The sequence below is a fragment of the Pipistrellus kuhlii genome, unplaced genomic scaffold, assembly GCF_014108245.1.
Source record: "Pipistrellus kuhlii isolate mPipKuh1 unplaced genomic scaffold, mPipKuh1.p scaffold_m20_p_9, whole genome shotgun sequence".
In the NCBI taxonomy this organism is placed as follows: domain Eukaryota; kingdom Metazoa; phylum Chordata; class Mammalia; order Chiroptera; family Vespertilionidae; genus Pipistrellus; species Pipistrellus kuhlii.
In genome coordinates this window covers 41,961,502-41,975,317 of record NW_023425595.1, presented here as the reverse complement: position 1 = coordinate 41,975,317, position 13,816 = coordinate 41,961,502, and the positions used below count along the sequence as shown (strand labels likewise).

The window sequence follows — 13,816 nt, the reverse complement described above, 5'->3', positions numbered from 1 at the left end:
TGATCATGTCAACTTGAATTTAACATTTACATTAATTTTAAGATGACAAATGAAACATTAAAGATAATCCCATTTTGTTTCTATTATATAACTGCAAGGACAATCCATGTATTCTCTTGTGCCTTTTAGGGATACTTCAGTGGAAAATCATGAGAATCTCTGAAATGCTTTGTGCTTTGTAATCGGTTATTATTATCTCAATAAAATTCAATAGAACACAATAAATTCCAGTGATATTAAAGCAATTTAGGGATTATTAGCCAAACTTCCTGAGAATTAATTCTCTTCAAGGCTAATTAGTAATGATAGGGAACTCCTAAAAGGTCTTCAAACCCTTCCAGGGAATCATCTATGTATTTAGAAATTAGTCAAGAGGAATGATAACATTTTTATCTTTCTCTTTACCTCTATCAGTCTTCTTGACACTAAAACTACCACTGATTAAATTTCCTATGTACCAGGCAACAGGCCAAGCAATTTGCACACCTTATTTATTTTAGTGTTTACAACATCCCTGTGAAGTAGGATTGTTATCTTTATTTTATAGAGGAATACTCCATGGCAGAGAGAGGTTATGTAAATTGCTCAACATCACACAGCTGGAAGTGGCAGAAAAGGAATTGAAGCTCAAATTGTTGCTTTCCATTCTTATGGCTTTTCTCCAAAGTCTAAGAGTTTTAGTTTCTAAGAGGGAATGGATTCTAAGTTCTGAGAATGGGTTTTAAGTTGTAGCACTGGTTCCCAAACTTTAGTTTACATGAAACTCACCTGCAGGGCTTGTTAACTCAGATCCCTGAGCCGCATACCTAGGGTTTCTGATTTGGTAGGTCTGGGCTCTAACCTGGTAATTTGCATCTTTAACAAATTCCCAGTTGATGCTGATACTGTTGGCCCCAAGACCACACTCTGAGGGCCACTGCTAGATACTGTAGATCAGGGATTGGCAAACCACAAACTAAGAAATGGTTTTTACATTTTTAAATTGTTGAAGAAAATAACCATAATATTTCCTGACATTTGAACAGTATGTGAAATTTAAATTTTAATGTATATTAATAAAGTGTTGTTGGAATATACTATATAATGTCTATGACATTTTACTCTCTGTAAAATCAAAGTTGAGTTACTATGACAGTAATGGTATGGCTGGCAGGCATAAAATATTTGTTCTGTGAATCTAATAGAATCAGTTTACCCTTCTTTTTCCTAATTCTCATCCTAGCTGCACATTAGAATTACCTAAGAAGCTTTATAAAATACTGATGCTTGGTTTCCATTGCTTAAGATCCTGATTTAGTTGGTCTGGAAGATAACCAGCTGGGTCCTTAACATTTAAACATATCTTCTCTGTTCCATCTAAATAAACAAACAAACAAAAAATGTAGGCAAACCTACCAGAGTTATTCTGCCTATAAGAAATAACTCGGGCCAAAACCGGTTTGGCTCAGCGGTAGAGCGTCGGTCTGCGGACTGAAAGGTCCCAGGTTCGATTCCGGTCAAGGGCATGTACCTTGGTTGTGGGCACATCCCCAGTAGGGGGCTTGCAGGAGGCAGCTGGTCGATGTTTCTCTCTCATCGATGTTTCTAGCTCTCTATCTCTCTCCCTTCCTCTCTGTAAAAAATCAATAAAATATATATTAAAAAAAAAAGAAATAACTCGGTAATCCAATCTCCTTATTTTATAAGGAAAATATACAGAAATATGAATTATTTGTCCCTGTTAACATTGTTGCTATTATTATTGAATTATTAGATAATCACAATTGTATACTGCTTTAATATTTTTTAAAATACAAAAATTAGTTTAATTCTAAAAATTATTACATACTCATCTTAGTCTGCTTGGGCCACTATAACAAAATACTATAGAGTAGGTGGCTTATCAACCACAGAAGTTTATTTCTCACATTTTGGAAGGCTGCAAGACCAAAATCAAGATGCTGGGCTGACTCATTGTCTGGTGACAGAGCCCAATGTGTCCTCAAATAGTGGAAAGGCAAGAGACTTTCTGGGGTCTCTTAAACTAAACCTATTCATGAGGACCCAATCGAATCTCAAAGGCCCTACCTGTAAATATCATTACATTGGGGATTAGGTTTCAACATGAATCTGGAGGAACACATTAATTCTATAGCAAGATTTATTGTGAACAAAACTAAGAAGAAAAATTAGGGGGGTGGAGATAGATGGAAGAGAGTAAAGGTGACAGAAGGACACTGCCTTAGGCTGGAGAACACATACTACAACATACAGAGAACACATACTACAATATACAATATTACAGAATTGTTCAGCCGAAACATACAATTTTAGTAATCAATGTTGTCCCAGTAAATTCAATGAAAAAAATAAATAAAAGGAAATAGGAAATATATGTAGATGTCTGGTTCTACACTCAGTGCTGTGGGGGGGAAAAATCAGCTCGAGTCAGGTTTGCTCCATAGTCACTTTTTCACTCAAGAAGCAAATAAAGTAGTTGGCTTGTGTTTAAGGGCCATGCTTTAAGAAAAAATAGGTCACACATGCATTCCAGGTAGATGCCACACCCATAGAATTCCATGCATTCCAGGTAGATGTCCATATTATAAGAGGCACACAGGAACTAAGATGAATTCAGGAAAAGCTAGAGTCCTATCCCCATGGCATGGCTATCCCCTGAGCCATGCTCATTGAGAACATAAATAGGCAAATCCCCCTACAAGTCCTAGAATGCCTCCCTTCCTGGGTCTTTATTCCTCTCATTCACCCAGAGAGGATAATTAGATAAGTAGTTTGTTATGGGGAAGGCACTATAGTATATAGAAGGGTATAAAATAAATAATGAAAGGTATTGTCTAACTTATCTTCCTAAACCAATTTTTATTCCCCAGTAATCAATGCTATCAAAATTTTACACACACACACACACACACACAAATACACTCACCTACTACATTTATGTATGCTTATACATACAAATATAGGCATAGTATACAAACTCTTCAGCAATCTTATGTTTGCATTTACATGATAACTTGGAAATCTTTCCATATAAGAATATGTATCATATATGTTTGTAATAACTGCATAGCATTTGGTGGCATAGAAGAGCTGCTATTTTACACATAAGCCTTTCACTAATAGATATTTACATTATATATAAAGATCATATATATATATATATATATATATATATATATATTCCAATCTATATCTAGACTTAACTCCTAGGTATTGTATATAGATTACTTTCTAATAAGTTTTCACTAACTCATGCATTCCCATTAGTACTTGATATATCAATCAATTTAAAAACATTTTTATTTTTTATGATTTTCTCTAAATATATGAATGAGGTGGGAGCATGTTTAATGTGTTTTTGTGGTCTTTGGGTGGATTTTCACTTTCTGTCCTTTGCCTTTTTTAAACTTTATTTTATATTTTTTATCTGTTTATAAAAATTATTTGTATTTTAAGGAACTTTTTCATTAAGTATGTTGCAAACATTTTCCTAGTTTGTCATTGTATATCATTTAGCTAAATGGATGTTCTTTTAAAAAAAAATTTATATAGTTATATTATTTAACTTTTCTTATATGGCTTCAGTCTTCCCTCCAATATTAAATATGGCCAAACAAAACCTGTTTTCTTCTAATATGTTTATGGTTTCTATTTCCATACTTAAATCTTTGCTCTAGACTATTGTGGTGATGGAAGATTCATCTTTCATCTTCTCAATGACACTGTTAAGCATTATCCCCATTTTATAAATCTCCATTATACAAAAGATAAAAGGGTCTAACATAGACGTAATTTTCCTGTATTATTTGCTTGTGAGAGTTAGAGCTTAGATTTACTATGCTGCTTCCAAAATTAAGTAGCCAGTTATAATTTCCTTCTGCAGTAACAGATGCTATTCTGTTAGCATGTACATGGATCTGTTAAAAAAAAACATTTGCCTAAAAATAGAGAATCCTTTTAGTGGGGCATTATCATTGCAATTAATGCCTCATTTCCTGCATCTGTAACATGAGACTATTAAGTCAGCTGTCCTAGTAAACTTACAAAAATCAGTCAGTACATCTACAGGGATAGCCCATGTCTGCACTGGGATGCTGTGGGATGGCTAAGTGTAGATGGGAGTTGAAGTGCATCTTCAAGTCTAAGAGCCTTTCTTTAGAAGTCCATGCTAACCCTGGATCTGAAGTCTTATTGGGAGAAGCCCTCCTGCTTTCCTCCAGGAACCCCTGCATGTGTTTTTCACCTGTAACTTCACCTGTGAACTGCTGAGATTTGTAACGTTTGCCAGTTCTTCTGCTCTCTTTCTCCTGGGCTGTCCAGGGTCTCTTAAAATAATAAATACAGAGATGTAAAGTTGCCCCTTTCCCACAATTCCTAATGGGAAAAAATAACAATGCTTATTCAGAGATTAAAATAGAATAAAAATCCTCTGAACCTCCAATAAAATAGGCATTTAAAAATTCTCCTGTGAGTTTCATGACATCAAGTTGCTGTGTTTGGATTCATTAATTGGGAAGAGCTGCAGGGAATGTGACCTGCTATGACCTCGGAAGAGGGAGGTGTTAACTGAAATTCTTGGTCCTGCATTGGAAAGCCATTAGTAAAAGTTGTGGAATGAGGAGAGTTGGGCATCCATGTCATGTTTTTTGTTTGTTTGTTTGTTTGTTTGTTTGTTTGTTTTATGTCTTGGAAGTCACTGGTTGTGTTGCAATTGCTTGTAATTTGTAATTACCTAGATTTATCTGACAGACAGAACTGGGAATCAAATTAAGTAGCTGCCTTCTTTTAGGAGTCTAAAGAATCTCCAGCTTAAGACAAGATTGCCTTTTTTCCTTCCTAAAAAAAGGCACAAACAATGACAGCCCAAAATAGCTATTTAGTCAGAACTGAGGACACTTTCTGAGTGCTTGTCATTAAGAGAGAATTAGAAAGCCCTGCCTTTCTCCTTTCCTTTAATTCCTCTTCCTTAACTACCTTGCTTGCCCCTGAAGCTGCCTCAGCTCATTGCCCAGGAGAAATGCCCAGTAGCTCTGCCAGTACCTCAGCACCACTGCAGGCTCCAGAGAGGAGGGGGGGTGGCTTATGCAAAAACACAGTAAAGAAAAATCCTAAAAGTCACTGCAGCTTTTTCTGGCGAGTTCTGTTGATCTTCCCTGTCGCTGTGAGCTGATGGGGGAACGTCGTGGCAAAGACATAACCACTCTTTTTCCTCCCACTGTTTCTGCTGCAGTGAGAACAGTTCATTGCTGCGTGCATTTTGCCAGAGAGCTTTAGAATTCTAGCTGAGCGTCAGGGCTTCCAGAGGCTGGAAATAAGAGTTTAGAATGTTAAATTGGAGTTTGTCCTTTGGCTCAGGAGAAATTGAGTTAATTTGCAGCATTCGGTGCCTGACAGGAATGACAACAGACAGTAGCATCAGACGATGGTTTTAAATGTTTCCTCCTCCCTCCCTCCCCTATGGATTCATGGGGGGCAGAAGAAGCTTTTATTTTTCTCTCCTGCTCTCTGCCTTCCGGAGCCAGCTGAACACATTACATTTAGCAGCAGTAGCTACTGAGTCCGTGATTATGTTATCCTTGGACTCTTCTCTTTTATTCCAAACTCATTCTCTCTTAGGGATTGTCATTGACTAATAAAGCTTCGTTTTGGAAAACTGGGTGCCTGTTTTCTTAGTGATCCTGGCAATTTGAAGCTACCCCGAGAAGATGCGGGTAGGTATCTCAGGACAGGCAAGTGAGAGAAGGTGGTACTTCTTAGCCATGTAGCTACAGATCACCCCAGGGGAACCCGGCTTACATTTTAGGGGACTTTAGGAGAGCGTGATCTTTTGGTCTCAGCGCTGTTTCACACTGAAAAAGCAGAATGAGAGGTGTTTGCAGTGATTTGTAGTATTTGCCAAACAGGGTGCTGCATCAGAATAGCCTGGAATACAGAGCAGAGCCCTTATTCAACCTCGGGGTGGGGGGGTTTCCTCTTCATTTACAGTCTGCTGGATGCAATCCCCTTATAAAGTACCTAATAGGATAACAGCAGAGCTCTCCAGAAACATAAGTAACTCATTGGTTAAATTTCTATTCTTCACCTTCCTCCCCCAAACCCCCCCCACCCCATCCCTCCTGTGTGAGCTCATTCCTCCCCTCCCGTTGTGGGTTTTTTTTTTTTTTTTTAAACCCAGTGATTTAAAATGCTAGAAGGAAAAAAAGCAACTGAAGTCTTAACTTTCAGATGCTGAATTCTCGGCTAATTGAAATTACTGGGCACAATGCTATATATAGCCAATGAAGAGATGTTGAGCTCTCACTCAGTGCCTTCAAGACATGTCGTTCTGTAGTCAGAGAAAGCAGAGATCAATGCATTTTCAAACTGACAGAGGGAACGGATGCTCCTTAGTAGCACATGCCCCGGACCCAGTGTGTGGGGCTTAGCGCTGTGCTGAGAAGCTGACTACCGGTCCATATGCTCCTCATTTACTGCAATGTTCTTTGCATGTTACTGTGCACTCCGGACTAACGTGAAGGTAAGAGGAGGCGAGCCGGCCACTGGGCACAAGAGACATGTGAAAGCAGCTGCAGAAAATGTCTACCTTGGGTAGCCTCAGGACTTTTTCGGATTGCTGGCTGAGCAGGCAGATTATTACAGGTGGTTGCAAGGGCTTTGTTTTATTGTCGCCGCCGCCGTGCAGCCTCGCTGGGGGAGCATGTTGGAACGCCGCTGGGAAGTGACCTTCAGGTTTAACTGTTTGTAATTCAGGTTCACGCTCACACTTGGGGGCCGGAGTGGGGGGGGGGGAGGAGGAAAAGATGAAAATTATGTAGGTAGGCTAGAACCAATAAATCAGAGAAGGGGGGGGCTGGGGAGGGGGAAGCTATAGAGCATGATTTAGAGGAGGATTGAAAGTCTTTCTTTTTAAAAGTGCTGGGAGCTGCCTGTTTGTGCAGCTTAATTGTCTGAGTTGAGGATTACATGGAGGGGCTGGCATGGCATTGGGACGGGGTCTGTGGGGTAGCCGATCATCCTGCCCTTACAAACACAGCGTTTATGGTTGGAAGTTGGTGATACTGAGCACACACATGCCCAGCTCTGTTTGCTTTTTTTGGCTGCATGGGTGCCTTTGGCAGGGGTTATCACCCCACTGACATACACTTGCTGTCGCTAATGAGGCTCTGAAGTTGAGCCTAAGTTTGGAAGGTTTACTTACCCCTTGTCAGCGAGGACTGCAATATTATTGGAGAGGTTTTCTGACACTGTTCATTCAACATCTAAGCCAGTCAGACAGGCTAGCTGTGGAATTCCAGTTGCATGATTTGAAGTGAATCACATCCTCCATTAGCATTCTGAACTTGGGTTTTCGAAGGAAGTTCCAAAGGAAAGTAATTGCCTTTCAAGAGAGAAAAAAAAAATTGAAGGGCAGCTTAGATTTAATACCTAAAGTAAGATCTTAAAAATATACATCAATCTACATTTTATTTAAGGGGGGGGGAGTATTTTAATATGCCTGGGTGCTAAAGTTCCATTTCCTGTGTTTACACGTTTTATTAAAGAACTCCCTGCTGCTCCCCGTTTTGTAAGCCTTTTTTTTTTTTCCATTTGAATTTCAAACAGGTAGTATTTATGTTTTGATGACCAATTCTATCACAGCCACAGTAGGGAGCATTTCTGTGGATCATTTTACAGACTTCTGCAGACTTTACTTTTTACTACTCTTAAGCTTAAATTCAGCAATCAGTGTTTCCTCCATACATATGCAATAGTAAACATGAAAAGAGATATTTAAAAACATAAAGACAGTGCCCAAATATCAACTTGAATTTCTTTATCACCATCTCTTGTTTCAAATTTTGGGTATGCAATACACCGGTTTGTAAGCACAATGAATTTTAAATGTTTTCCCTCCTTATCTTTTTTTTTTTTTTTTTTTTTTTTTTTTTTTTTTTTTTTTTTTAAGAGAAAAAATGTCACACATACCTCACCCCTCCCTCAGGGACATCTCCATAAATAATTTAGATGAAGAGATAATTTTTAAATATTTCATTGTTATAGTTCAGACGTGCAGAAATATCCAAGAACAAAATTTCTTTGATATGGGTTTTGAGAAATTCCCTTTTTACTCTTTACTCAGTGGCCTTTAAGGGGTAGCTTTACATTTTTCTTATATTCATAAGCAAAAGAATGAAAAAAACCCAAAATCTTTTACCAACAATATCTTAATTCTGATGACTCTTGGATAATAAATTTTTAGTACTTTGACTAACTTGTATTGAATGATGTAAACTTTCCTATACATTAATCAATAGAAACCCTGAGCATGTATATTGCCACATACAACATATAACCTTGCTTTGAATATCTTAACTTCAATGTTAAGTATGCTTATGCCTTTTCAATAATTACACTTCCCTGCAAATGTTACCAGGCTTATCTTTTTCTTCTGAGATAGCAAGTTTTGCAAAAAGAGTTGGCAATTATATGGTCTGGTCTGATATTTTACCAAGTTTTCGCAATAAAGTCTTACCTGATACTTTTATTTTTGTTTTATGTTATAATTTTAAAGTATTTGATTTTATTTTCATTATGCTCAGAATTACTTATTTGTTTGGTTCTGGTAAAGTCTCTTGTATAGTTTGAAGCTTTTCATGTTGCCATGTTTTAACATGATTGGTGTTCCAGTGACCCAAGACTTTCAAATGGTTAAAATTCAAAGGATAGAAACAACTCTTGTCTATTTTTTTCTGCAGTCACAATCTTTTATCCTAGAATGATTTTTTGTGTGGATTGGACCTTTATTATATAGCACAGTCAAAAGGACTTTTTGAGAGTGGTATGTTTTAATATATTTCATATGTTTTCATGTAACAATGAAGGTATTGCATTTGGAATGAATATACATACACATACATTTACAGATATCAGAATGTGACTTATGGGTCATCATTTATTTATTCATCTATCAAAAATTTTTGGAAGGACACTGTCTTTTATGCACTGTGCTAGAGTCTGTACAACTAAGCTCAATAGAAAATAATCCTTGCTTTCAAGAAGCTTCCAGTCTTGGAAAGGACACAGACACATAAGCAAGTAAGAGGTGTGAAGTATTACAGGACCAGTAATGAAAGTCTACGCAGGACATTGTAAGGACAAAACAGAACAGAACATTGACTAATTTTACATGGACTGTGAAGTCACCTCGGGGTTGAATTTTGACAGCGAATGGAGTTTTGCCCAGCAGCCTGGAGTGAGGAAGGTATGCCTGGTAGAGGGAATGACAAAAGCATGGAGGTGAAAAGCAGAGCACTTTGAAAAGTTGCAGATAGTTGGAAGTGGATGGAGCAGGGGTTCTTAGAAGACTGAAGAGTGAACTAACAGGGTCTAACAAATAAATGCCAGCTAAAGCCAATACTTGTGGGAATTAACTGAACAATCTATCTTCACAATCTAACTCTGTTACTTTTCCACCTGTTTCTAGAAAAGGGGATTTCTACAGAAGCGGGGAAAATGAAAACTTCTATCCAGAGGGTATTATATATGTTCTGTGTTTTCTTGTCAACTGTTAAGTTGTTTAAATTTAATAAACATTCATAGCATATTGGCTTGAGTTTAACTTTTTAAAGAATATGATTAGAACAACATACTCTGATTCTGTTAACACACACACACACACAAAAAGAGTAATGTGATCATTATTTAGGTGTACGATTCCTCTTTCATCTCAGATTGCCTTTGTTGTACACAAAATACCACTTTAATAAAACAAACAGGAAGCTTATTGCACCAGATGTCACCAGATGTCCATATAATTTTTTTGCTTATAGAAATGACTTTTTGAAAGTCACAATTTTGATGATATTACCTTACATTAAGGTGATACCTATTGCTTTTCTGAATAGTTTTATGTTCCTCACCTCATTATTTCCCTCCCTTTGCCCTGCTACTGTAAACATACCCATATAGAGCCACAAACCCACAATCTCTGAAAAATGAATGGCAAGTATGGAACCCATTTTACAGGTAAGAAAACTAACACAGAGAGAGGAAATGGACAGTTCCTCTGTTTCACAGTGTGTGTCAGAAGCAGACTTGGTAGAGATGTTTCCTGAACCCTGATTTACTGGCTTATTTAGTAAATACTGTTGCCCACCCCATAGATTCAAGAATTCTGCTTTTAATATTTGAAATTCCTTGAGGGCAAATATAAGAAGATTTTGGGAAAAGAGTGTAACAGGATGTTTTTAAAGCATGAGTTTTCATTATTCCAAAAGAACTAATTTTGGTTTATCCTCCCCATTTATTACATGGAAATGCTTTTGTTTGCACAAGAAACTTTCTGAACTAAGTATTTTTTAATGTCTATAACAAGGATAATAGCTATTATAATAATTATGTGATATAAGGCATGTGAACACTGTATAAAATGTTCTTAGAACGTAGTTAATACTCAATTTAACTCATAATTGATAAAATTGAGGCCACAAAATAGGAGAAGACTTAAGGGCTGCCTTCACTAAGAATAGTGTTAAGAAATTCTAGGATTTGAGCCCAGTTAAAAGATATTTGTAATTAATGAGAAATGTATTCATCTATAAATTCCCTTTCCCACCACTCTCAACATCATTACCGCATATGCACATATGCTAACATGTAAGCTCCATAGAACTCAGGATTTCCGTTTGTTTCATTTACATCTATATCATCAGCATCAAGTACAATCTCAGTACATAGTAGGTGTTCAATAAATATTTGTTAAATGTTGCATCATGCCCCAGATTTCTCTTTATTCCATATTCAGCTTCTTCTGAGATTTATTTATTATAATGCTTGTTAAATTATTTTAAGAGAAAAAAAGAAAAACAATACCATGGGCTTTGAAATTACATGGATATGGGTTTGGCAGTCACAAACCACTCACACTCAGTCACATACTGTTTTGGACCTGCACAACCAGTTGTAGAGCTAGGTTGGAGGGAATCAATAATTCAAATTAAAACAATTTGTTGAATGCCTAACCACTCCAGAATTCAGACATTCATCATGCTCATTTCTACTGAGTTTATTCTGTGAAGTTTCTCTTTTCCAAACACCCCCACCCTTTTCTGCCTCTGAGCATTTTCTTTGTGCAATGGGCATCCTATCTCTGCATTGACCATGTTCTGTCTAAATTCTAACCTTCCCTTAAGAACCAGTACAGGGTGTCTATCTTCCAAGAAGTTGACTCTAGCCACACTAACTCCATTACTTTATCTCTCTCCTTTGATTTAATGAGTGTAATTTTTCCATTATTTATGGCAATAAATCTTATATTGCCTTATGGCATCACTTGCAATATTTATCTTACATTGATAGTTAATTTTTATTATGTTTTGGCATTGCCCTCATCCAAACTAGATTTTAAGCACTTTGAAGATAGGAAGTATATACTTTCTTCTTCTTCTCCTCCTCCTCCTCCTCCTCCTCCTCCTCCTCCTCCTCCTCCTCCTCCTCCTCCTCCTCCTTCTTCTTCTTCTTCCTTCTTTTTCCTTTTACTTTAAAAATGCTTGATTTACTCTTTGAAAGGGTAACTTTCAGAAATTCTATCTCCTTGTGCTGCCAATGCCTATTTTTTGCTAGAGTCCATGATACATCCCACATATCAATGCTTTTAATAAACACATTATTTGTTGTAGGCAGGTCTTGGAATCATGAATCAGAATTTGGACAGTGTGCATGCTTATGCAAATCAGGCGTGCTCCCTCTCAGGGTTCCAATTGAGTAATTATCTCTTTTCTGAGGTTAATAAGGTACTAATCCCTCACTGGGCCCCTAAATTATGGCTTCTAAATGGTTGTGAGCCTACTTAGTATATTGGGTTTATAATACCTAAGCCTACTCAGTATATTGAATTTATAATTTCTGATGAGAGTATTTAATTCAAATCCTTAAAAAAATAACATGAGTTAATAAAGAAAAAAACAGCACAATGGACAATAGCAATAATAGCTACAATTAATACAATACAAAAAAATACAATTATAGCTCAAGCTCTTACTATGAGCTATAGACTACACCAATAACTGAGCACAAGTCTTCAAAGCACTCCCCAGATTTATGATGTAAGCATTATCATCATCATTACTTTATAGGGGAGAGAAACTGAAGTTTCAGGAAAATAAAATAACTTGCCTAATGTCACACAACTAGTAAGTGCTTATAAAGGCAGCTGTTAAGTTAGGTCTCTTCCACTTTTCTAAAACTTCCCTCAATAAATCATTTGGTTATATGAACTATAACTAATTAATATGTTGCAGACCACTAAAATATTTGTTAATAAGGTAAGGAATTAAATAAATAATAAAATTACATGTTTTGCATAGTATGATGTTACCATTCCTTTGTATTATCTTTCTTTTTTGTTTTTCTTTTTCATTAAAGTATAGTTGGCATAAATATTATATTCGTTTCAGGTGTACAACATAGTAATTTGACATTTATATACCTTGCCAAGTAATCATCATAATAAGTCTGGTAACCATCTGTCACCATACAAAGTTATTATGATGTTATTGACTATATTCCTTATGCTGCATATTACATCTCCATGACTTATTTATTTTATAACTAGATTTTATGCCTTTTAACCCCTTTCACCGTTTTCACCTATGTCCCCCACCCCCTCCTCTCTGGCAGTCATCAGTTTGTTCTCTATGGCTATGAGTCCGATTCTGTTTTGTTTGTAGATTTCACATATAAGTAAAATCATATTGCATTTGTCTTTCTCTAACTTATTTTACTTAGCATCCATGTTTCACAAATGGTACAATTTCTTTTCTTTTTTGACTGAGTAATATTACGTTGTATATATGTACCATTTATCTTTTGATGGACACTTAGGTTGCTTCTGTATTTTGTCTATTTTAAGTAATGCTGAGATACACATAGGGGTGCATCTATCTTTTCCGAATAGTGTTTTAATATCCTTAAAATGAATATCTAGGAGTGGAATTGCTGGATTGTAGGGTAGTTCTATTTGTTATTTTTTGAAGAACTTACATACTGCTTTTCCACAGTGGCTGCGCCAATTTGCAATCCCACCAACAATAAAGGGAAGGAATTTATTGAAAGCAAATCCATTCTCCTGTTCTAGACCTATTCTTATTTGGTGGTACCATACGCATCCTCATCAACACTTATTTGTTGTCATTTTTTATAATATCCATTCTGACACATGTGAGGTGATATCTCATTGTGGTTTTGATTTTCATTTCCCTGAGTGATTAATGATGTTCAACTTTTTTGTGTCTGTTGACAATTTGTGTGTCTTCTTTGCAGAAATATTTATTCAGGTCCTCTGCCCATTTTTGAATCACTTTTCTTTCATGTGTTGTGTTCTTTATATATTTTGGATATTAGCCCTTTATCAGATATATCATTTTTATTTCTTTTTTGGAGTTTTCACTGTGTTCATCCATTCTTCTCCCTAGTTCAGTGAGCACAATTATGACCAGTACTTTTGGTTTATTTGTTTTGTTTCTAATTTATTTATTTTCATTGTCTAAAGTTTACATATGTCTCCTTTTTCCCCAATTGACCCCTCCTCCCCCACTCATTGCCACACTAGGCAAACCCCTACCACCCCAGTGTCTGAGTCCATTAGTTATGCTAAAATGCATGCATATAAGACCTTTGGTTGCTCTCTAACCTCCCCCCTTCCCCTATCATTTGTCTCTGGATTTATTTTTGTTCATCAAATTATGTTGATCATCATATCCCACATATGAGTGAGATCATATGATATTTATCTTTCTCCCATTTACTTATTTCACTTAGCATAATGCTTTTCAGTTTT

General features: G+C 36.5%; 1 protein-coding gene across 6 annotated transcripts in view; it reads left to right on the top strand.

Annotated features, from left to right (window-relative positions):
• Window positions 1–13,816, top strand: part of DLG2 (discs large MAGUK scaffold protein 2) — a 1,831,272-nt gene that overhangs the window by 534,522 nt on the left and 1,282,934 nt on the right. Inside the window, exon 1 of one of the 6 annotated variants that reach the window (XM_036427314.2) lies at window positions 6,174–6,517. The exons of 4 other annotated variants lie outside the window; for them this stretch is intronic. In XM_036427314.2, the coding sequence (XP_036283207.1) occupies window positions 6,476–6,517 (42 nt within the window). In that variant the 5' untranslated portion in view covers window positions 6,174–6,475. Of the gene's footprint in view, window positions 1–6,173; window positions 6,518–13,816 lie in introns of those variants that run through there. One more of the 6 variants, XM_036427312.2, reaches the window with a different exon arrangement.